At 40.9% G+C, this 22,628-nt stretch overlaps 2 protein-coding genes across 2 annotated transcripts in view; one reads left to right on the top strand and one right to left on the bottom strand.

Moving 5' to 3' along the window:
* The window catches only part of mtcl2 (microtubule crosslinking factor 2), a 272,313-nt gene that overhangs the window by 122,510 nt on the left and 127,175 nt on the right, over nt 1-22,628 (bottom strand). The gene's annotated exons all lie outside the window — the stretch shown is intronic.
* On the top strand, nt 2,688-20,523 carry LOC308315187 (oxysterol-binding protein-related protein 2-like). The gene is made up of 13 exons (XM_080763030.1): nt 2,688-2,923; nt 6,004-6,127; nt 7,214-7,289; nt 7,822-7,956; nt 8,460-8,557; nt 8,696-8,878; nt 9,539-9,646; nt 11,485-11,574; nt 12,085-12,205; nt 13,106-13,234; nt 13,512-13,635; nt 14,240-14,330; nt 14,580-20,523. The coding sequence occupies exons 1-13, from the start codon at nt 2,887-2,889 to the stop codon at nt 14,680-14,682; spliced, it is 1,419 nt and encodes a 472-aa protein (XP_080619156.1). The 5' UTR covers nt 2,688-2,886; the 3' UTR covers nt 14,683-20,523.

The raw sequence follows: 22,628 nt of genomic DNA, 5'->3' as shown, positions 1-22,628 counted from the left end.
TAACCCAACCTTTTGCAAACCTGAGGAGCAAACCTGCTCCTCTAACCTTTAGATTACATTTTGTACTACACTATTACTGTTTAATCTTGGGATGAGGAAGTTATATAATATATCTCATCCTGCATGTCTGCTGCTGTGTTGATTGGCAGACGTAGCGGATGCCAGTTTCCTTGCGGGTTTGTTTGTCTTTGTATTTTCAGTTGAAGAATGTGTATCAGCTCAGTTCCCTTGTAGGCCTGTCCTAGTAGTGAGCAAGAGATATTAGTAACTATTGAATTTGTTTACAAAACGATGTGCCAATCAAGATCATATTCACTGCTAACTCAGTGACACTACTAGTCTAGAGGGTAAATATTCAGTCACGTAGCCTATGTTTGCACCATCAGTTCCATGAGTATCAAGGTAAATGCCATCATATTGTCCTTGTCTGTTTGGATTTTAGCGATGAGAAGCCAGTGCTTATGGGTAAATATCTTGTCATGCGGATGCGTTCCGTGTCAACTTAATTTCCTCAAGTCTTGCAGAGCCCATGCAAGTTAGAGCAGTCTGAGTGATCATGCTTCTGAAGAACATTACCGACAACCCATCGTCAAAAAATAAATGAAAAACAGCACCCTCTTTTCCTTTGAAATTGATGGAGTCAACAGTCTGTCTCGAGAGTGAAGTTAGTGTTGAGTCTGTTGACTTTTAGGTGCCCACACACATTCCGTTTAACCCATCCTGACCTGAGATCAGATTCTAAAAATGTCTTCTACATCCTGACAGTTTTCTGAAAAAGCTATGCCGTTCTTTGATTTTTCAATAGCTAAAGCATAACATAATGCTTACACCAAAAGGGGTTCCCTCCCAAAATGGGTTAAGTCAGTTTCCCAAACTGACTTTTGTATATACAATGTAGTATGTAGTCTATGTACATGTTGACTGTTCTCATTCTGAATGTAAAGGGCAGTAATCGTGCACAGTTAATTGAAGTAGATTGAATTGGTTATAAAAAAAAAGGAAATAATTACAATTGGATTTTCTTTTATCATTTTGAAATTTGAGAATGTATTATGTTAGAAGGAGAAAGCATGTTTTGGAATTGGATTTGACAATGACAAAGTATAATTTGAGTTTTAGTGTGAGATTTGAGATTCAGAATGTAGCCTATAAATTTATAAAATAATAAACACTAAAGAACATCAATGCCCTAGTGCAGCATTGTCCTACTTATGCAACAATTGCCCCAGAAGGCTCTGTTTTCACTCAGTGGACCATGATAGACTTTCGCTCAGCCAGTCTCATCACATTTTCAGTTGTTCAGGGTACATTGGCTATGAATGGCACAGTACACAAAACTGTGTCTACTCTGCATCTCAAAAACAAACATTTTATCTCAATGCCCATCAACACGTGTTGAAGTTCTTCCATCTATTTATTGTTTCTGTCCTGCATTTTTACTGTAGACATTCATTTCAATAATTGTATTGAAATAAATTGACCATACTGATATAGTTTGACCGTCCTAGAACTTTAATTAGCCCTAGTCTACACCAAATCCCTTCACCGAAAATAGCACATCTACAAGATCACAATGTGTTGTAACATGATGTGTTGTGAGCTTGAAGAGCTGCTATTTTCAGCTGCCAAATATCTGCCTATTATGACATACCCAGAATATGAATGCTAGGGTTCATGTGGTTAAACACATTAGACGTGTGGACCACGGCTCCACCTCATGTCAAAGTGTCCTTGAGCGAGACACTGAACCCATAACTGCCCCCTTTTCTCCCCAATGCAGTCGCTATGCCAATTCATTCCTCCCCGCACACAATTCAGTGTGTTGTATCCTACTGGCTCTCCTGCCCAACACTTTCCACTGACAGGTCCCCCCCCCAGACTGAAAGGGCTGTGGCAAATATCACCCTCCCGCCTGGCTTACCAGAACACGGGCCAATTGTGTTAGTACAGACTCTACCAAGCCAGATGCATTGTGGTGGTTTTTAACTCTACTATATGTGGTGGTGGTCAGATAATTTACCACTGTGCCACCTGAGCGCACCCTTAACGGCTCCTGGCGAGCAGTCTTGTGCGTTGCATTGATTTCTCAGCCGTTGGTGTCTGAATGTGTGCGCGAATGGGTGGATGTAATACACATTTTAACGCGCTTTGGATAAAGGCGCTATTAAATGCACCATGTAGCATTTCAAAGCATAAGTTATGCAGACTTTGCTGTGGATGAATTGATACGGCATTCATGTTTGCTTTGTGCACGTTTAGCGGTCATGTGTTTCTGCTTTGCTTTTACTATCTCATTACAAAGAACTCCTTATAGCTGTAGGCGGAGTGAGGAACAGCATTTTGTTATTTATTAATTACATTTACAACTGCCTCTCTTCAATTTACCAACACATTGATTTTAGACAAATTTCCCAGACTTGGTCAAAATAAAAATACACCACCATGTATCTATATATTTAACTACCTGATGAGCCCGTTACTAAACATTTGTCTTTCATATGTTTCTACAGGTGTCCTATTTGCTTAAGGAAGACCAAGTCAGAACAAAGTCAACCCTGGAGAGACTGTCCTTTCTTTCACCAAGCAGTCCTTTTGCCCCGACTGACCTTCCACTTCTAGCCTGGTTGGATCGACACTCGGATCAGATCTGGAGTATCGTTGAGTTTGGAACAAAGTTCATATAGTTCTAAGTTCCAACAACGGTACATTTAAATTGTTGGGAACATTCCACTGGCGATACATTTGCACTCCAGAGGGACATTGATTGATTGTCTCTCTGGGACCCCCACCCCCACCCCAGCTCCCACCCCACCGCCACCAGAAGGAACATGTTCTAGAAGCTGTAGATCTACGTTTTAACAAGCGGTTGAGTTTTGACTCTGAAAGATGAACAATGAGGATGAATTTTACGACGCCGTCACAGGTGGGTGTTTGTTTGAATCTCCATGCATTCTGGGAAAATAATCCCAGATGCCAGCATTTTGGTAAATCTGTTTACATAATACATTGAGGCCGATGGAGACAGAGTTTGTAAATCTGTTTACATAATACATTGAGGCCGATGGAGACAGAGTTTTCATTCATTTCCCGGTTTTATCGGTCTCCTAGCAACCCAGAACAGTTGGTACAGTACAACAACAAACTGTATGATGAATGGCTGACTGTATGAACTGTGCTCAGAACAGTTGGTACAGTACAACAACAAACTCTACTGTAAAATGCAGACTGTTGAAGAATCAAATGAATCTCCATTTTGACAAGAAAACCAAGTATTGTGCTTTATTTCAAAGCTTGATGGTGATGTATATCATCAGTCCGACGCAAGTTACAGTAGGACATTGTCATTTAGTGTTGCTGCAACTCTGTCCTAGTCCTCCTGTTTTGATATGTTGATGAGTAATGTTAACTTGTGGAACCTAACCTGTTCCGGTCTGTGTAGATTACCTAAATAATGTATAAGCCTTTTCTTGAGGAGGGAATGTGTGTGTGTGTGAGTGAGTGTGAGTGTGAGTGTGAGTGTGAGTGTGAGTGTGTGTGCGTGCGTGCGTGCGCGTGTGCGCAAACGAGTTGACCACCTGCTGAGTGTGAAACTTGATATGCCTCATTCTGTCATATCAGGTGTCATAATGATCTAATACTATTGTTCACAGACAGTGGACTGAATGTGTGGGAGGTGCACCACTGCACCAGTAACGGGTCTATTATTCAGTAGCAGGCGGTGAACAACCTCAGCTTTAATATAGCACTTGTTGCTTGAGCTGCATTCATATTTCATAACCCATGCAAAGCACCCGCAATAAACCAAACTTATTCATCAGCAATGCTGAATTTAAACCTGGAATGGCTGCCTGCCTGGATACAACAGATCTTCCATAGTGTTGAAACAAAAAAGAATCCCATGCGAATGGCATATCTATTATTTACTATGACTCTGCATTTAGGCAATGCTTCATCCCAATCGGAGCCCCTTTGATTTCCATTATAAAATTATATAAAAATGTATTCTGTAGTGTATTGGCAGTGTGCACAAGACATTTGGTGTTTATATGTCCAGCGGTTTTGTGAGATTAGCTCCGTTCATGCAGAAAGACAGACATACAGTACAGAACCAACCCTCTTATAGACGGCAACCAGAGTCTGGAGGAATTGACACAAATCTCTAAAATAAAACCAGGCAAGAACATATCATATTGGCAAAAACAGAGGAATATATATATGAGCCAAAAACTAATATTCCAGCTTGGTAGTCCAATAAAGTCCTGTTTTCTTTTTTTTGCCTGTTTAAGACTATTGGATTGTGTTTTAGTATGACATTCCATTCTGTTTTGGTTTAACCCATTAAGGACAGGAATCCCTATTTGTAACTACAGTCTACCTAAGATGGGAACCCATTTTGGGGTTAATGTTTGAATCAATATTTTATGTTTTTCAGAAAACTTGGGTCAGGATTTAGAAGGCGTTTTCAGAATCGGCTTCATGCCTAAATTGGTTAACAAATATGACGAAATAGAATTACTCCTACAACCTTGAATACAATACAAACATCTTTTGTATAGCAGTATTTGCAATATGATAAACAGCCCTTCTATTTCCAGCCTGCTGCTGTCAGGGCCTCACCTGCAGCTCTCCTCGGCTCCACCCTGCATGAGTAATAGTTTACACATACAGCTGGGTGTCTGTCTACATACTGTACCACCTGCTCCACCCATTAGCATGTCCTTTTATTACTTTTACTACTTTATTACTTTGCCTGGTGGCTGCATTAATGAACATACCGTACTTACATGCTTAAGTTAAATGACATATGCTACATCAATCATAAAGAACAACTTCACCCATATAATAGGTCCTCACTAACGCTGACGATAATATGGTACCTTTTTTTTTGTCTCAGTCAGAGGAGGGCTTTCTTTCTAACTAATAAATTGTAATAATACCACTATATTGATTCAAGTTGTTAAGATAAGTAAGAAAGGTTATTGTTGTGTGGTAATAATTCCGTTCGCGCACGGCGCGACCTGGTGCAGCACAAACGGGATGAATATGAATATTTAAGTTCAAGTCTGAACGCACCTGAAGGTGGTATGTCAGGGTGCGTACGAGTCATTGGTCAGTCATGCCAGAAAACGACCGGGTTAACGTTGGCGAAGAACTCCGGGTTATGGATAGGTTAGGGTTTGAGGTAGGTTGTCGTTGTCGGACCAATGACTGGTCGGAACTTAGTACTGCACCCGGTCTGTCACAAGTTCCAGTTCTTAAATTAGCCATTAAGTATGGCCCGCCATATAATGTCTTGAATGGAAAAACAACATTAGCCCAAGGTTAGCCTTACTTGCTGACCTATACAGTCTGGGCCATGTGTAACAGTTCGTTTCCTTGTTCAGCTTGTCAGGGAGTTATGCTACGCTAATATACTCTCAGGGAATCAATCCCTGGAGAAACAGGACATTTTAGACTATTTTGACTGCACGGCATTGAGACGTGTTTTTTGTCATTTAGATCAAACTGGTTTTACACAGCAGTTAGGGGTCAATTGCTCAGGGACACTTGGACACGTATTACTAGCCAAGAGGCGAACAAGTGACCTTCTGATTACCAGACGGCCTCCCTACCCACTAAGCTAAGCTGTCCAAAGCATTTAGTGAGCATGTTATGTCTTGCTCAAGAACAACTATATTATGATGAATGTATTATTATATCAATCCTAGTTTGCTGCTGGTTGTAATTGCTATTCTCCTTTGATCTCACTACAGTTACGTAGTGAGATTATGTACATTTTGAGCTGTTTTAATGAGACAAAATCAAATATCAGTTATTTGCTTTCATTTAGAGTTTTAGACGATACTTTAAATAAAGTTCACACCTTCAATGTCCATTTGAGGTGTTTTCAGATGAGTAAGAAAGGCTATTGTGGTGGTGATCTCCGTGTGTGTGTGTGTGTGTGTGTGTGTGTGTGTGTGCGCGTGTGTGCGTGTGTGTGTGCGTGCGTGTGCCCATCTCCAGGCCTGGATTCAGACGAGTCATACGAGGCCGCGTCGGAAGCCAGTTTTAAAGATGCTGTTTTATTTGATAGCAGCCAGAAAAACAATGGCTCAGTACCGCAGGAGAACGGAGTCAAGAAACGCAGGTAACACAGCATTCCTGCTTATGTGTGTGTGTGTCGTGTGCATATGAAGAGAGGGGTGTGGTTTGTGTGCTACAGGTGTACCACAGAAATATTTGTCTGGCTCAGAGACAATATTTATTTTAGACAGTAAACCACTATTGACAGTGACACCAATATAACTGACATTCATTCATGGAGAGCAACAGGTTATATTTCCTTTGCTTGATGCTCTGTGTAAAGCACATTGAATTGCCGCCATGTTGAAATGTGCTATAGTGCCAAAGATGAGGATGTTCTCAACCACTGTCTTCCAGCTGAGCCCAATCTAATGATCAAAAAGTACATATTACAGTACAAAATAACATTCAAACAATGTACGTAGGCCTAAAATGTTCTCATTTGGTAATTATTTCATAAATGCAGCACAGGTGTTGATGGCGAGATTATAGGCTATCCTCGTTTTCATTTGTATATGGTTACGCCTACAAAGAACATGGAGTTATCGTTAAAATTTATAAAAAATTAGAAGATATTGGGATTGGAATAACCTAGTTTGAATATGTAGCTAATGTACTACTGTGTGTGTGTGTGTGTGTGTGTGTGTGTGTGTGTGTGTGTGTGTGTGTGTGTGTGTGCGTAGCGGGCGTTTGTGGGTGTGTGTGGGGGCGTGGGTGTGGGCGTGGGTGCTCACTGCCTAATACTTCAGTAAGCTGAGCTTCCTGTTCACATTTCGTGATTTACATTGTTTGAATACCCTCTGATAAAATGAATATCAAATGAGAACATTGTGATTTATATATAAATATATTGTTTGACTATGTAATAAATGTGCTATGTATATAGTAACTATGTTACTTATACTTATGTCAAGACATAACTTACTATACTGTATGTACTTCTTGACCATTAGAATCCATTGTATGTTTTGTAATGAAATTGCAGTTGTCCAGCTAGTTTGGTAGTCTTATCTAGTTACAGTATCTCACCTTTTCTCTTCTCTCCTTTTTCACTTGCCATCTTTCATTTCTTCTCTTGCCTTTCTATATGTAGTACTGTATCTGCTCATCTATATAATGTATTTTATGTTCATTTTGTGTTTATTTTCAGGACAACGTTACCTGCCCCCATGTATGCCAGAAACACCATCAGTGTGTGGGGCATCCTGAAGAAATGTATTGGAATGGTAAGAAGACATTATGGGAAAACGCATCATGTAGATGACCACATTAACTCTTTGGAGGCTTTTCGTTATAGTTTGCTAACATTTGAAGTGGTGTCAGAATATGCCAGTGTGAAACATTAGTGAGCCCGAGAGTCCTCACTTAGGTGTCCTACAGTGGTGAATACGGTGCATTCTGCAGTATCTATGTAGGTAGTGTGTCTCCGAATGTTTACAATCATGTGTCTTTGTTTCTTTTGCAAGGATTTGCCAGTAGGGCTTGTCTTCAACTGACGATTATCACAATCGTTTAACAACATTCTGAGGACACTAGAATAGCCGATCTACAGTTTTTAAGAACTTTTTAGAATCCCTGGGGGACCCGGTACAACACATTATATAAAGTAACACAACTGCGTTAAATGTTCATTATCTGAACCCAACCACGAGTAAAATTACTCTATGTACTCAGCAGTCGAAAACATTTTAACACTTTGTACAATGTGAAGTTGAACTCAGATGTGCTGTGCTGTCTACCGTTCTGTGGTTGTCATAGGAACTGTCCAAGATAACCATGCCCATCGTGTTCAACGAGCCTCTGAGCTTCCTGCAGAGAATCACAGAATACATGGAGCACACGTATCTCATCAACAAGGCCTGCTCACTACCAGACTCCATAGAGCGCATGCAGGTCAGCACACACGAGCGCACGCACACACACACACACACACACACACACACACAACCCGTCTGTTCATGTATATTTCAGACATTATCTAGTCTAGAAGCAATAATTCAGCCGTAGTGTTCGGCCCGGCGAGAAACGCAGGTTTGACAACCCTATTAGCTGTAATATAATCACAATGAATCACAGGCTGTACATAAATAACACAAAATACAAATGAAATGTCAAATTAAAATAGTTTTTTTATAATGTCATTATAAGAGCGATTTCTACAAGAAAGTAGAACCTCCTGAACTGCCTGCAGAAACTAGGCTGTTGCTATGCAACGTTTACAATTCCCCCCCAGTCAATCTCATCTTTCCACAGCTCTGCTCGTTTCACATGGATTAGATTCTTTCCCAGGGACATACAGTACAGTAACATGCTTCATTCACTGACTCTTTCTAAATGGAGCCTGGGCCCACTATCAGTAGAGTACTTGCTCACGGCCAGTTCTGTCCCTTTTTTAGGCGGTAGCTGCTTTTGCTGTGTCAGCTGTGGCGTCTCAGTGGGAGAGAACTGGAAAACCATTCAACCCTCTGCTGGGAGAGACGTACGAACTCACCAGGTATACAAACAGACGTAACACAAGACACCATCTGTGGCACACACACACGCACACACACACACACACACACACACACACTCTGCCTTCATCCCACTGTACTACTGCAATTCCCTTTCATGCGTCATTTGCATATTCCAGGGAGGACCAGGGTTTCAGGCTGGTCTCAGAGCAGGTCTCTCACCACCCTCCGGTCAGTGCCTTCCATGCAGAGAGCCTGTCGGGGGACTTTGTCTTCCACGGCTCCATCTACCCCAAACTCAAGTTCTGGGGGAAGAGTGTGGAGGCGGAGCCTAAAGGCACCATTACACTAGAGCTCCTCAAGTAAGTACAAGAATGAACGAGATCGTATGAGAGTGGGGCTGGTGGGCGTGTGCGTCATCGGTTTGGCTGATATAGCCGCGGTAGATTTCTTTTGAGGACATTGGTGTATCGGCAACTATTTTCAACCGTGCGTCCCATTGCAATGTGACAAGCTGTGAGCCTAACTGGCCATGTTTTTCTGTTTAGAATTGATTTTGCACTTTTTGATGCCAGTCAGTAGTCACTGACTACTGACTGGCTAGGATTCTCCTGAATGGGGATCCGTGTCGGAGTTATGCCTGGAGATCATAAGCACAAATATCTCCTCTGGTCAAGCAACAATTCTCTCTTGTTGAGTGGTAGATGTTTGGTCTCTCATGCTGGAGGCCAGGGTTCAAATGTCACGTTAGTCTTGCATAGCCAGACATTCAGAGAGCTCTGCCTATTCCGCCTCTCAGTGTCTCAGATTGGAGTAGGAGGAGCTGTGAAACATCTGGCTAGGCAATACTAATGCCAGGTGTACCAGCTGTATATCTCTCGGTTTGGACAAGAACATATCTTGCTTATTTAAATGTTATGTTGCTATGTACACACCTGTCCTTTTTAAGCAGGAATGCAAAAGGACTATCCATAAATAAATACCCTCTGCTGTCCTCTCCTTGCCACTCCTCTAACCTCTAGGCACAACGAGGCATATACATGGACCAATCCTTACTGCTGTGTCCACAACATCATCCTGGGTAAACTCTGGATTGAGCAGTATGGTACCGTGGAGATAGTCAACCACAGGTAAACCCTAACCCTGGGTGTTTTGTGTGATTTGTAGTTTTTCTATCACAGTCCACTTTAACACCAAAGCTGACATTTCAAGCACCAAGCTCTTCTTCTGACAAAGAAACCCCGATGCACACCTTTAAATACCTACAAGGCCATATGTCACGTGTCTGGACACAAAGGGTACACTTTGCATACAATGGAATGACAAATGCATAATACACAGTCACATACTACACATTAAATAGATCGAAAATGTCACCTGCAGTGCAAAGAGTATAATACTCAGCACGTTAAACAAAGCAGCAGGTTTTTGAGCGGTGCCTAACCGCTCCATTACACAGCAATGTGTGTATTATGTATGCATGTCTGTGTCTGTATGTATGTCTGAGCACGGACAGCTGCAACACCTAAAGTGGCCAGTAGAGTACAGCACAGAGTAAAGTGGCACAGAGTACACTACAGTACGAGCCCTGGGCCGTTCCTGGGGCTCTGCGTGTTCCGGGGACCCCCACACAGTAGATCGGAAAACAATTTTGTAATCTTTGGCTAAACATTCAAACCTGTCTGAGTGAGATGCCGTAATCTTAAAGTGAAATCTACCCCACCTAGCTTGAAGGAACAGGCATAGCAATCTGATCTAGTCGGTGCCTTTTTGTTTCTATAGAGACCACACAGTTTACACGTATATATCTCAACAATAGTAAACAGTAAACACTGGAACTTGTCTTTCTGTCTTAAGTACAGAGAACTTGTGTATTAACACCACATTAACATACAGTACAACAGGACATCACTCAAGACATTCCTCCCTTTACTTCAACTCGCTGCTGAAGGCACGCTGTTGACATAATCCACCAGTCAACCAAGAAGAACTGTAACTGTGATTCTGCCCTTGGTTTCCAGTGCACACGAACCTGCCCTACATTCCAGTCTCTATTGACTCTTGTGTCTCTTATGTTTATACTGAGACTCCTGGCCACCCTAATGGTATACTACTGTCTTACTTCCCCTGCCTCCGTGGGCAAACAGAAGCACAGGGATTGTTCCTCGTTGCTATTTTAATCAAGGGAAGGTTCAATGAACCAGCAGCCTCTTGGCTCAACTCCCACCTATGATTCACACTTCCTCAGCGACAGCAGGGAGCTACTGATCAACCACCATATGCTCCTGCTTGACCTTGAATCTGACTCTGTATCCATCTGTTTAACAAAGAAAATAATACAGTACAGTAATAAGATTTGTGTGAGCAGGGTGACAGGCTGCAGTTAGTACTGTACCACATAGTTTTGCAAAAAAACACTCATTGGGCTAAAAATGGCCAATGCCATCATAACAAATTGATGATGTCAGCACATTTGGGCAATTTGTGATGATAGCATTGGCCATTTTTATCCCAATGAGTGCTTTTTTTTTGCAAAACTAATGCTTGGAATGGATTCAGCATCATGAAAACCCCCTAGTTTGACATGTCACATGCTACATAAAGCATGATTTGCCTTCTATAGGTTGTAATTGGTATGGTCACATATTATGCCAATTATGAAAATTGCTCAACATATGCAAGTTAGCATCCGGCAGTTTCTACATGCTGGGGATCCATACTAAACATTTCTAACATAAAACCTTGGTGAACTCAACATGTCTGGGTTCACAATGGGGCTCTATGGGCTGGCTACTAGACTAGGTTTGAATCCTACTCGTGAACTATGGTATGTCACATAACTCACATTGTGTGTGTGTGTGTGTGTGTGTGTGTGTGTGTGTGTGTGTGTGTGTGTGTGTGTGTGTGTGTGTGTGTGTGTGTAAAAAAACAAACGCACACATTTTCCCCTTTTGCTCCGTCTGATCAGCACTGGAGACAAGTGTGTGTTGAGCTTCAAACCATGTGGGATGTTTGGCAAGGAGCTGCACAGAGTGGAGGGCTACATCCAGGATAAGAGGTAGGACTACAGTACACTACAGTACACAGCAGTACGCAGTCTCTTCCCTAGCTCACTGCCAATCATTGGTAATACATTACAGCAGTACGCAGTCTCTTCCCTAGCTCACTGCCAATCATTGGTAATACATTACAGCTGCTACACAGTCTCTTCCCTAGCTCACTGCGGTCAAACTGCTCCACTACTCTGGTTTTGCAACCAGGATACATATTCCAGAGAGGCACGGACCTAATCACTGTCATGGGTTCCTAATCTGACCTGTGACCGGGCCACGTGTCGGCTAGCTCCTTTCGTCATATTGCTGTCCAAAAAGCCAGAGTCAGAAAACACCAGAAAACACCCATTTAAACGGGGAAAGCGTAGTATCATTTTAGATTTGAGCTAAAAAGCATTATACTTTGGCTATTCAAAAATAGCAGATATGAGTGGCATAGTATATGCCGTGGGGGCGAAAATACTAAAGTTATTTATAACTAATGCTTATTTTGTCTCTGTCTCGTGTCTGTGAAGTAAAAAGAAGCATTGCGTAATCTATGGGAAGTGGACAGAGTGCATGTGGAGCGTGGACCCTCAGGTTTACGAGACTTACAGAAAGTCTGAGAAGAAAGGAGACAACAGGAAGCACAAACAGGTGAGGTTCTAATAGACGCTGTACAGCATGCTAACGTCATTTAGTTCCAAGCCAGGTTTAAAAACCATCCCAAATTCAACCATGACATTTAGAAAATGTTTAATCAGCTCCGGAATGTAATGTCGTTCAATTAATAGTATCATGCTGTACGTGTATGGTGTAGATCCGAGTTTCACTGTTTGTTGATTTGTATCTGCATACTATCCATTATTCTCTTGGTGATTATTCTGCCGATTACTTTTTCTATGAATTGAATAATTGAGCCTTCTTAAAAAAAGATATATATAATTGATTTATTTTCATATACTATATATATAGTTTTATAATTTGATGTATAACAGCGGGGAAGAAAATAGCTTCACGGTACGACGTGTTGGAAGCTTGTCAGCTATTATCAGCTATTTTTGAAAATGTTTTATTTTATTCAGATCAGCACATTTTTAATAAGTCGTTTTTAATTAAATAGATTAGTTAAATGAACGTTGCACCTCGGTCCCCTACTGACGTGTGATTCTCTCGTCCTGTGATTTGTTGTTTCTCAGTAGGATGCTGAGTATTAAAGGTAACACGGTTGCTCTAGTCTAGTCTAGATGCTCTCTAAACCCAAGTGCTGTGCTGCAGTGTAGCAGACCTACTTTTATATGTACTGTATATATATAGACACTGTAGTGACGCTAAGTAGTTCAAGAAACTGCATTGTGTTATGTGCATACAGTAGTAAGGCAGGGCTTGCAAAGTGCGTGCGTGTGCGTGTTGTATGTTGTATACAGCATCTGTGTGCATTTGGTAAACTGTGTGTGTAACCAACATTTACTTAAGTTAAAAGGGAGGGGGGGAAAGCTGATATATACTAAGCAAAGGTGTGTGTGTGTGTGTGTGTGTGTGTGTGTGTGTTCTCAGGAGGAATCGGAGGGGGCAGATAACGATGATGCAGATGACATGCCAGAGGAGGTTCAGGAGACGGTGGCTGTCGTACCAGGGAGTACTCTGCTATGGAGGATAGCATCTAGACCAGCACAATCTGCTTCGGTAGGAACACACACACACATGCTGATCGAGGCACAGATTAACACAGGCAGACATCCACACAAATTGCACGTACGCTAGGCCTGTCACAATAATTACATGACCGCCTAATCACTGTAGTCATTTGAGATGGTCACAATTATTTAGCATATTTGTCGTTTCCATGTTGAAAAATGTTACAATTTCAAACATGAAAAGAAATAAATAGCCTAAATAGAACATCTATAAGCACACGCGCACACACACACACCCTAATCCTCCTCTCTCCTCCTTTATTCAGATGTATAATTTCACCCACTTTGCAATGTCTCTAAATGAGATGGAGCCTGGCATGGAGGCCATCTTGTCCCCCACAGACTGCCGCTTCAGGCCTGACATCAGAGCCATGGAGAATGGCATCATGGGTAATTTAGTTTTTACTCTTTATTATTTTGTACTTGAGTGATTGCATTTGAAACCTCTACAGTCTACATTGTACATCTCTATGCAATACTATTAATACTATACAATAGGAGAGACAGATCCCCCCACCTCCCCTGTTCTCTCTCCCTCTTGTCTGTCTCTCTACAGAAAGTGAATATTAAGGGAATCAGCCTGTAGGATATTTTACCTGCCATTATTTCAAATATTGCTTAGACATTGCTGTGGTATGCACATTGCACAGTGGAAATGCATAACTATGAGCCTAAACAACGAAAAGACAACACTGCCACCTATTGGTATAACAGTGCATTGAAATACAGTGTTGTTCACCCTGAACCCGAACCTCGCTCCTGGTTTTATATCCATCTAAAAAGAAGGTAAAGTCTGGAAAATAACGAGTGCCGAACGTAGCTCACTGGAAGTGGACATGTTGTCCAGTCTACCAGAAGGTTTCTGTAGCCCTCTAGTTACTATACTTTGTGTTAGACACTTTCTGGGACGAGGCGACACACAAGAAACTGAAATTATGTTGGAAGGTATTATATTGTACGTTTAGAAAGCCCCTGATCTTTGTTGTGTTTGCAGATGAGGCATCTCTGGAGAAAGAAAGACTGGAGGAGAAACAGAGGGGTGCCAGGAAAGACAGAGCTAAGGGCGAGGAGGAGTGGTCCACTAGGTAACACACACACACACACACACACACACTGTGGTGCATACCTTTATTTGATACATTTCTCAACTTTCTGGTCTCAGTTGTGTTGCTATTGTCAGAACATGGCGTTTCAGACTTCTGTGATTATGATCTGCTTCAGTGATCAACATCGACTCACTGAAGCATTATCTAGAGCACTGTCCTCTAAAGTTGTTTTGTTGACATTTTTGAAAATCCTGTATTGTGTGTCTCTGGGTGTGTGTGTGTGTCCAGATGGTTCCAGTCTGGTACCAATCCCTTCACCAGCTCCCAGGATTGGCTCTACACTGGGGGTTACTTCGATAGGAACTACACAGACCAACCTGACATCTACTGACCACCCTGCTAGCGCCCTCCTCTTCCTCACCTGTAAAACTGCAGTTAGCCGGCATCTGAACTGACCTTTTAGTGTCAGCCATCTTCCTCTACTCCACTGCAAAACTGTAATGACTTGCATAACACGAACGAGCGGGAGAAACTAACTTAGCCCTTCTCTGCGTCTTCTCTATTGAATTGAAGTTGGACAAAAACAGACAAATAAGACGCATACACAGCTCCCACACACACTCGCGTCTTCCACTTCCCATCTCTCTTCTTCCACGCCGTCATCATGGTCGTCGTCGAAGAGCCACAGCAAGCTGCCTGAGATCTACTGACACTACACTAGCCTTCGTCTCCCTTTTCTCCTCCTTCCGTAACGTCTACTGACATTCTACCAGACGGTGGTAGCCCTCATCCCACACAGCAGCCATTGGTCCCACAGCCTGCTAGCCTTCGCCTTCATCAGCGTGATTTTCATCGCCTAATGGCCAATGGGAAGTCCCACACAAACATACACCCTTACCTTACATACATGCACAACCCCATACATACATTGTCATCTTTCCTCATCTCTTTTTGCATTGCTTAGAAGCACAATAACATTCCATCACCCTCCCCTATACCTCTTAACATTATACTTGCCTGGTTAGACATTCGCAAAGGAGTTTGCTCATGTTTGCTTGTTGATCAAGTGAGCCGTAAACAGAGCATGTAAACAGTAAACACAAGAGTACATACAGAAACACGTTTCTGTATACACATACTGTGTCAATGGTTGGCTTGTCCAATCAGAATGTTTCATGTAAATTCATTCAAAATCAAATGCTTCTCACAGGAAGACCTTGCCAGCACTTTGAATCACTCACTTCACCTGGTAACGCAGATACTAAGTGGATATGAGTTCAATTATTAGCAAAGCCATTATACCCAAGTGATTTAATAAGGTTGGAACCAGGCAAGAAATGCCCGTCAGGAACAGACAGACATGGATACACTTGACAGTCCGTGATGAAATCAGGGATGTGAATGGTCCTTTGACTGAATGTAATCACAAGATGCTTTTTGTTTTCCTTTTGGAGACTATAGATTGGAATTACGCACACAATTTAATCAATTCTGTCATTAGATGGAGAAGTCTCTGCATTAGCTTGCCCATTTATCAACAAAAAAAGTCAAGTCATGTAATTTTCCACAAGGTTTATCCATTGAACACTGTCAATACAAGAGAGGGGAAGTCAGCAGATGACTTGACCTGTAAAACAATAGTGTTTATGCCCCATGCTAGGCCGCCACTCACTTTTTGCACCTTCAAAACCTTCTGTCAACCTTATTCTAACATTCACTACTATACATTGCTTGTAACATATAAATAGGTAGTATTTTAATCATCCCAAGACTAATTAATGTATATTTAACAATGCCATTTAGCTTATTCCTATTAAATGTGAATTCACTAAGTCAGGGCTTGTTGCAACTTCTGGGACCCAAAAGACAAATGAAATCTTTTGGGGCCCTGGCATCTTAAAACATACTTTTACACTTGTCATACATGTAATGGGCCACAAGATGTAGTCTTATGAACCCAAATGGGTCCCAGGCCCTACTTAAAGAAACACTGAACCAAATGGGCTCTGAGTCTGAGAAAGTGCGCATACAGTAACTGTAGTCCCGGGGTTTCCAGAAGGTGGATTACCGACGTACACATTTCCTGTTTCTTTCACCCATTCCTTTGCGGGTTCGGCAGCAAATTTGAATCGGAACCGCATTTGAACCGCATGTCATGTGGGTTCTGGATAAAATCTGCCTCCAAGCCAATCAATGAAGCTATAGGAAAATTAGCCGGTGTATTCACCACCTGGAAACCTGAGACGGAGCCTATTGGCTGTTTGTTGCTGTTGCTAACTGAAAATTGTGTAAGTATAGTAATAAACACAAAACAGAATGAGTTCTGTTCTAGTGGATTCACTCATGTAGAGTAAGCCTTTCTGTCACACAATACACTTCATGAATATTTGGTCCTGGATGGACAAGGCTCTTTGTTTTGATAAGGCCTTTATTGATAAAAGAAGGCTAATTGCTATTAATAACAATAATCAACTGAAAGTAATAATGAGTTGTATGCTCGTGTACTGTATAGTCTTGGCATACACTCATGCACTGCAATGTGTGAATGTCTGTAGAAATGTGTACAGAACCTTAAAGCCATATTAACTACGGTAGATGACGGATGTGTGAGAGGGGAGAGAGTTATGTCACTGTTTTAATGAAAATCAAAACCTAAGAATGTGAATTCCTTCATGATTTGCATTTAACATTGTTACACATCACTATAGCATGACTAAAATGCATTATCCATGTCAGTGTAAACTAATGTAACATTCTATGTTAGATCTTTTGCTGTCCAACATTTGAGTGGAATTACGAACTCATTCGATAATGGAATTCAAAATTAGTTTTTGAACTTAACTACCGGTAACTAGGTTTAGAGTCATGTTGCCTTTTTCTTACAATATGGACTGATTGTACAAAAAATATATAGACCCTTCATAAGAAGAGTTTTGTTCCAAAATGAGATCCACTATAAAGAAAATAAAAATCACACCCGTGTGAAGTGAGGTGCGCTAATATATTAAAGTCTAACAACTCATGTTGATTAGGTGATGTGATGTAAAACAAACGGTGCCAACACAAACATCAAAGGCCATTAACAATAAAGAGACAATATTACGTAATGAGGGACAATATGACGTACATTTTCCTTTCATTGTCAATGGCGTTTTTAAAACAAACATTGAACTAAAAACACATTAAACCTGTATATAGGAGGGGCTAGCGCCCCTCAAAAATAGTGATACTGAGATTCTTAAAAATCCCCTCAAATTAATAAATAATGGTATGTTTTATGGAATAGAAGCTAAGCTGTGTCTTTGGTTGTCAAATGACTTGCATAACGTGGATCCTGTATGTTGTACAGCTATAGCATTTTGGAAGTGAACTATTCATGCTTACAGTAGTAGCCCTTTATTCCATATTGTGTACAGTATGCTCTTCATAGTACATTCATTCCTCCGTACGGTCACACGCACATTTAGCTTACTGCTACTAATGCTACTGGCTATATTAGCTCTAGATGGACTTTTTGCTATACAATAAGCTTATTGTTACGTACGTGGTAGTCTGTATTTTCACATTTCCAATTGGCTTGGTTGAACCCGTGCAGGACCAGAGTCCCATTTTATATCTGGTATTTCAGTCCTAATGTGGTTATAAGATCAATGCAGAAGTTGTCTATAAAGCATTACGACATTTAAAAATACTTATGAAAATGTAAGTACTGTATACAGATAAGGACGTGTCTTCCTGGCCCTGACCATGGCTAAAGTCTAGAAATTATATTCATATTTCAATTAAGTCAGATTTCAATTCCCATTGGATATATTTTCATTTTTTTCCCCCCAGCACCATCTTGATGGAATCTGGCTATACATACAGTATTATGTACATTGGGATTGTAACACGAGATATAAATGTGCTCTCATTGTAGTTAAGCTTGGTACAAAGGAGGAGCTGGTGTTTTTACTCTGTGACACAGGTCTCATTTGATGTTCTAATAATGTCTGTTTAAAGCCCATGGAAGAATAAGAGGGAAAAATGAATTGAATGTTCAAAGAAATCCATGAGAAATGGATGACATATAGTTGTAATGGTCTGACTGATGTCTTCGGTCCCCAATCCTCATCCACACCACGCTTTCCTTAACTGCAGACCTATTGGCACTGGGGAGAGTCGCTTTTCATTGTCTAGCTTCAAAGAGAGCTCTTGTCAAATTAAAAAGCATACTATTTTTCTTCTTGCTCTTGCCCATGGTGTTCTGATTGGGACCAAATCCATGTGTACTATAACTGGTTGAGGCATCAGGGTGCCTTCAGGATATTTAAAGCAATTTGGGCTCAATATATATAATAAAAACTGGCCTGTAAAAACATGCTCTCTTTAAGGTGAAATTTTGAATAGTCGCATTGCCTCCAGTGCATTTAGGTCCTATAATGTATATTCAGAATAACACATTAATTAACAATCTATGCAACCTGCCACTATTAATGCTCAATATCTGACTGTACAGCAGTACAAAATATAAATACTTTTGTTATCCTCCCACCCAACCAGCCAAACAAGTGTATGGGCTGCGCCTAACTGTCCCACATTCATTATTGTGTTAGTTTGAGTTGTGTTCTTTCAAGTTCTGCTGAAAAGAGAAAATGCCTAAAGAGTAAAAATTTTACCAATTCTGTGGAAATTTGGAATTTGACTGAAAAATCCCCATCCTCCCTTTCCACTGTATAACTTATTCTTGTTTTGCCTTTTTATTTTGCTCAATTTATTTTGGAGGTTTGCAGTTGAAGGGATAGGTGAGACTAACCGTGCATCACCATGTCTTCAACACAATGTTTCTTCTTTTACAAATGTATTCCATGTCCACTTTAGTGCCTGGGTCAGGTGCAGGTTAACTACTTCCCTTTCCAATGTTTTATTATTTAACATGTTTTAGGTTTTATGAAAGAGAAAATTTGTCAAATGTTTTTTATTGTTGTACTAATTAATTGAGATACTTTATCCCTATAACAATTGAACTGTTCTGTCATGGAGAATTGTTTTCAGGGGGCTCAGCTGAAATGTGCATCAGATATAAAGCACATATTATGTCTGAAAATCATTCTACTGTGATGCAGATGGCTACAGTATGTGTATGTGCTGCCAGTCTTTTTATTCTAAACAAAGGCTGCTAAACATTGTGGGATCCGTGAGCTCCAGAGTCTAGTATCGAATATGTCTAATAAGTAGTTTTTTTCATGCCCAGCTTTTTAATTTCTATCCAGAAAACATGAGAAACTAGTCTCCTACACACCAACATTATACTTGTAGTTCTACTTAAATTCACATAGATCAATGGTAACACAGTACCTATCTCTATGTATGTCTCATCAGTTACAAGTCAAATACAATTTAATTAAAATTAATGTTGCAGTTATCTGGCTGGCTTGGCTTGAATCCCTCCACACATTGCTTCAGTCTACTGTAGTGGAAGAACTGTTTTGCAACCCTTTACATTGGGCTGTGCTACACTACAGTGATAAATGTCTTGGACAATGCATACATATCCCCAGTGATGTGCTAATGTGAGCTTTGTGTGCCTACAGAGCTGCTTGGCTTTGTGATTGGCTGTGTGCACGTACAGCAGCACTGTGATTGGCTGTGTGCACCTACAGCAGCACTGTGATTGGCTGTGTGCACCTACAGCAGCACTGTGAGCTGACCTGTGACTGGCATACAGTAGCAGCGGGAGCTGGGCTGTGTGGTTGGCTGTATGCACGTATAGCGGCATGAGCAGAGCTATGTGATTGGTCTTCTTGTGTGGGGAGTCGGGACATAATATATTAAAGATACATAGAGATATAGATATGGACAAACCTTGCTATAATAGTCTAGAGACGGCCTGACCCATTCGGAACCAAGCCGTAAAAATGATATACAGTATATAACAAGGGTTTAAATTGAGAATTCACTTCCGTGAAACAGTCTTGTTCAAATTCACCTTTTTCCCGTCTTGGACTGTATCATGTTGATGTTCTTTTAAGTGTACAAGTGTTGCACAGAGGTAATCACAAGCGAAATGGCATATTATTTTGTGCAATTGATTTATTTTTTATAGTATTTAAACCTTTTTTGTGAGAGAACATTGTAATTCTTTTTTTATTTTGAGGTGGGTTAAGAAGTAGTTATCAGTACTTTGGACAGCTTGCTAGCTCAATGAAATGGGGGGTAAACAAAGTCTACTAATAAAATCCTAATTTCAGTTTTTGGATTGTCATTTTTTTAAATGTGTATACTTTACATTTTTTTATATAAATTATGCTTGACTATATAGTCAGTTATTGATTGAGCTTGCAGTCTTCTAATAGCCTAATTCGTTTAATTATTTACCTAGACGGCTCTAGGTCATAGAAATAACTGTTCAACTCAAGGCTAAACATTAAAAGGTAAATAGATATACATATGTTTATGTGATTACATTTATTTATTTTTTATCTTGCATTGCATTGATCTTCAGCACCTGCCCAATTTTGGGTAAAGAAAACCTTAAATCTTACATAAAATGGAAATTAGCCTTTGGCACACTGGCAGTCAGTAGGCTATATAGAACAATAAAAACATCAATATAGCTGCAAGCAATAAGAACAATATGCACAGTAAGCCATAGAAATAAGGAAGACTGAACTTGATGAAAAAGAAGAATATGTAATTGTGATAGGGTACACAGAGTTGGCAGTGCCTGGATTTGAATCCACAAACTTGTGGTCCAAAGGCGAAAGCTCTAACTACGTATACTGGGGTAGAGCTATCTCCAGACACAATCAGTCGTTTTATTGTTAACAGCAAAATCATTCAATGTTTTTGATGACAATTATGTGTGTCCTGGTTTTGTCATTATTCATTTCTAGGCTACAGTGTGTTTGCTGTTCATGTTTTCACATACAAACTTCTCTTCAATTGGGATTTCAGATGGTCCATAGTCATAGATGACGCAAATTGCTCAAAAATCCAGGCAAAAAAGCAGGTATAAGCATTTTTCAAACTGCTCAAAATGGCAGAATATCTGAGGGTGGAGCTTACGAGTGCAAAACATACTCTCCCCATGCCTTTGGCCTGGTGGAGACAAGAATTGGGTTATAACCCAGCCCTAGGGTGGACAGTCTGAGTCTAACCCATAGACTGTAAGAAATATGGACAAAGCGTTCCGCGGGTCTAACATGAACGTAAAATGAAGCCTGTCAGTCCTTGAATTGTACATCGCCATCTTTCTAGATCCGTTTGGGCCCAGCTGGCCATTGGCTGGCCCAGACAACGAGGCGGGACTCCCCCCCCCTTCTTCTCCGTTGGTTTTTATTTTGACTCGAGTGGGTGTGGAATCCCGATCATAGACTGTAACGGTAGCCACGCCCCTCAGAACATACGCGACTTTATGGTAATTTTTTTTATAAATGGGACCATAATTTTCCAAAAAGAATATTTATGACATTAGAAATGAGACTTTAAACTAGTGACTGGAAGGAGAAAGTATTCATGTTTATTAAGGTAATACAGTCTAGGTGAAGTTGGACCCAAATACATGGACTTCTATGGGGCTATGGGGTTTTTTGGGCCCAATGACAGCGCCACAACAGGCCATTATACTGTATGAACTTTCAGGAAATCCCGATTTCCTTAGTAGCTTCACAAAATATCTGTCTGACTGCCCCCCTGGTCTAACCACATAAGACCACTCAGCTGATATAATTAAAACCTTTCCTGGTCCATGACCATGAAATGGAAAGCAAAATACAGCACGATATAGTTTCACATGCCAGGCATAGACTTGTTGGTGTAGGCTACTGCACATTTGGCCTGGGTCCATTGGTAGGTTAATATCCACAGTTTATCTGTAGCGGTCCGCAATTAACCTATTGTTCAAGCTTCACACTCCAATACAAATTAAACTATTTGAATAAAGGTTGTACTCAGTGAAATTAACCTTTGGGAAAATCCCTAATTGAGAGTGTATAGGCCTAGCAAGCACACCACAGATCATATGCTGCATGGCTAACAGGGCTTGTGCACTATACCCCATATACCCCTCTTATCATTTGATAAAGACATGACAAAACATGACTTGTACACCCAATGAAAATATAAACTTCACAGAATATATACCACTTCGAATTCTAACAATCGGGCCATTGCGCTGCAGCACTGCAGTGTTTTACCTATACTTGTGGACCTCTGCTTGGATTCATGGTGAGTGGGGCACCGACGATCTGCAAGCTCACAACGGGCTGCATGTGGACGCAACACTTGGAGCTTGTAGATCCACGGCTTGCCAAGCCGTGTATATCCACGGATATCCCAAGCTGTGTATATCCACGG

The sequence above is a fragment of the Protomyctophum bolini genome (genome assembly GCF_963924005.1).
Source record: "Protomyctophum bolini genome assembly, chromosome: 5".
In the NCBI taxonomy this organism is placed as follows: Eukaryota; Metazoa; Chordata; class Actinopteri; order Myctophiformes; family Myctophidae; genus Protomyctophum; species Protomyctophum bolini.
This window is presented reverse-complemented; position numbering and strand designations above follow the sequence as displayed.

What these genes read in the sequence shown, in the direction of transcription:
- LOC308315187 (XM_080763030.1), top strand. Translation starts at nt 2,887, where the DNA reads ATGAACAATGAGGATGAATTTTACGACGCCGTCACAG. An exon ending in ATTACACTAGAGCTCCTCAA is followed by an intron (nt 8,879 to 9,538) that starts GTAAGTACAAGA and finishes TCTAACCTCTAG; the next exon opens with GCACAACGAGGCATATACAT. An exon ending in GAGGAGGAGTGGTCCACTAG is followed by an intron (nt 14,331 to 14,579) that starts GTAACACACACA and finishes GTGTGTGTCCAG; the next exon opens with ATGGTTCCAGTCTGGTACCA.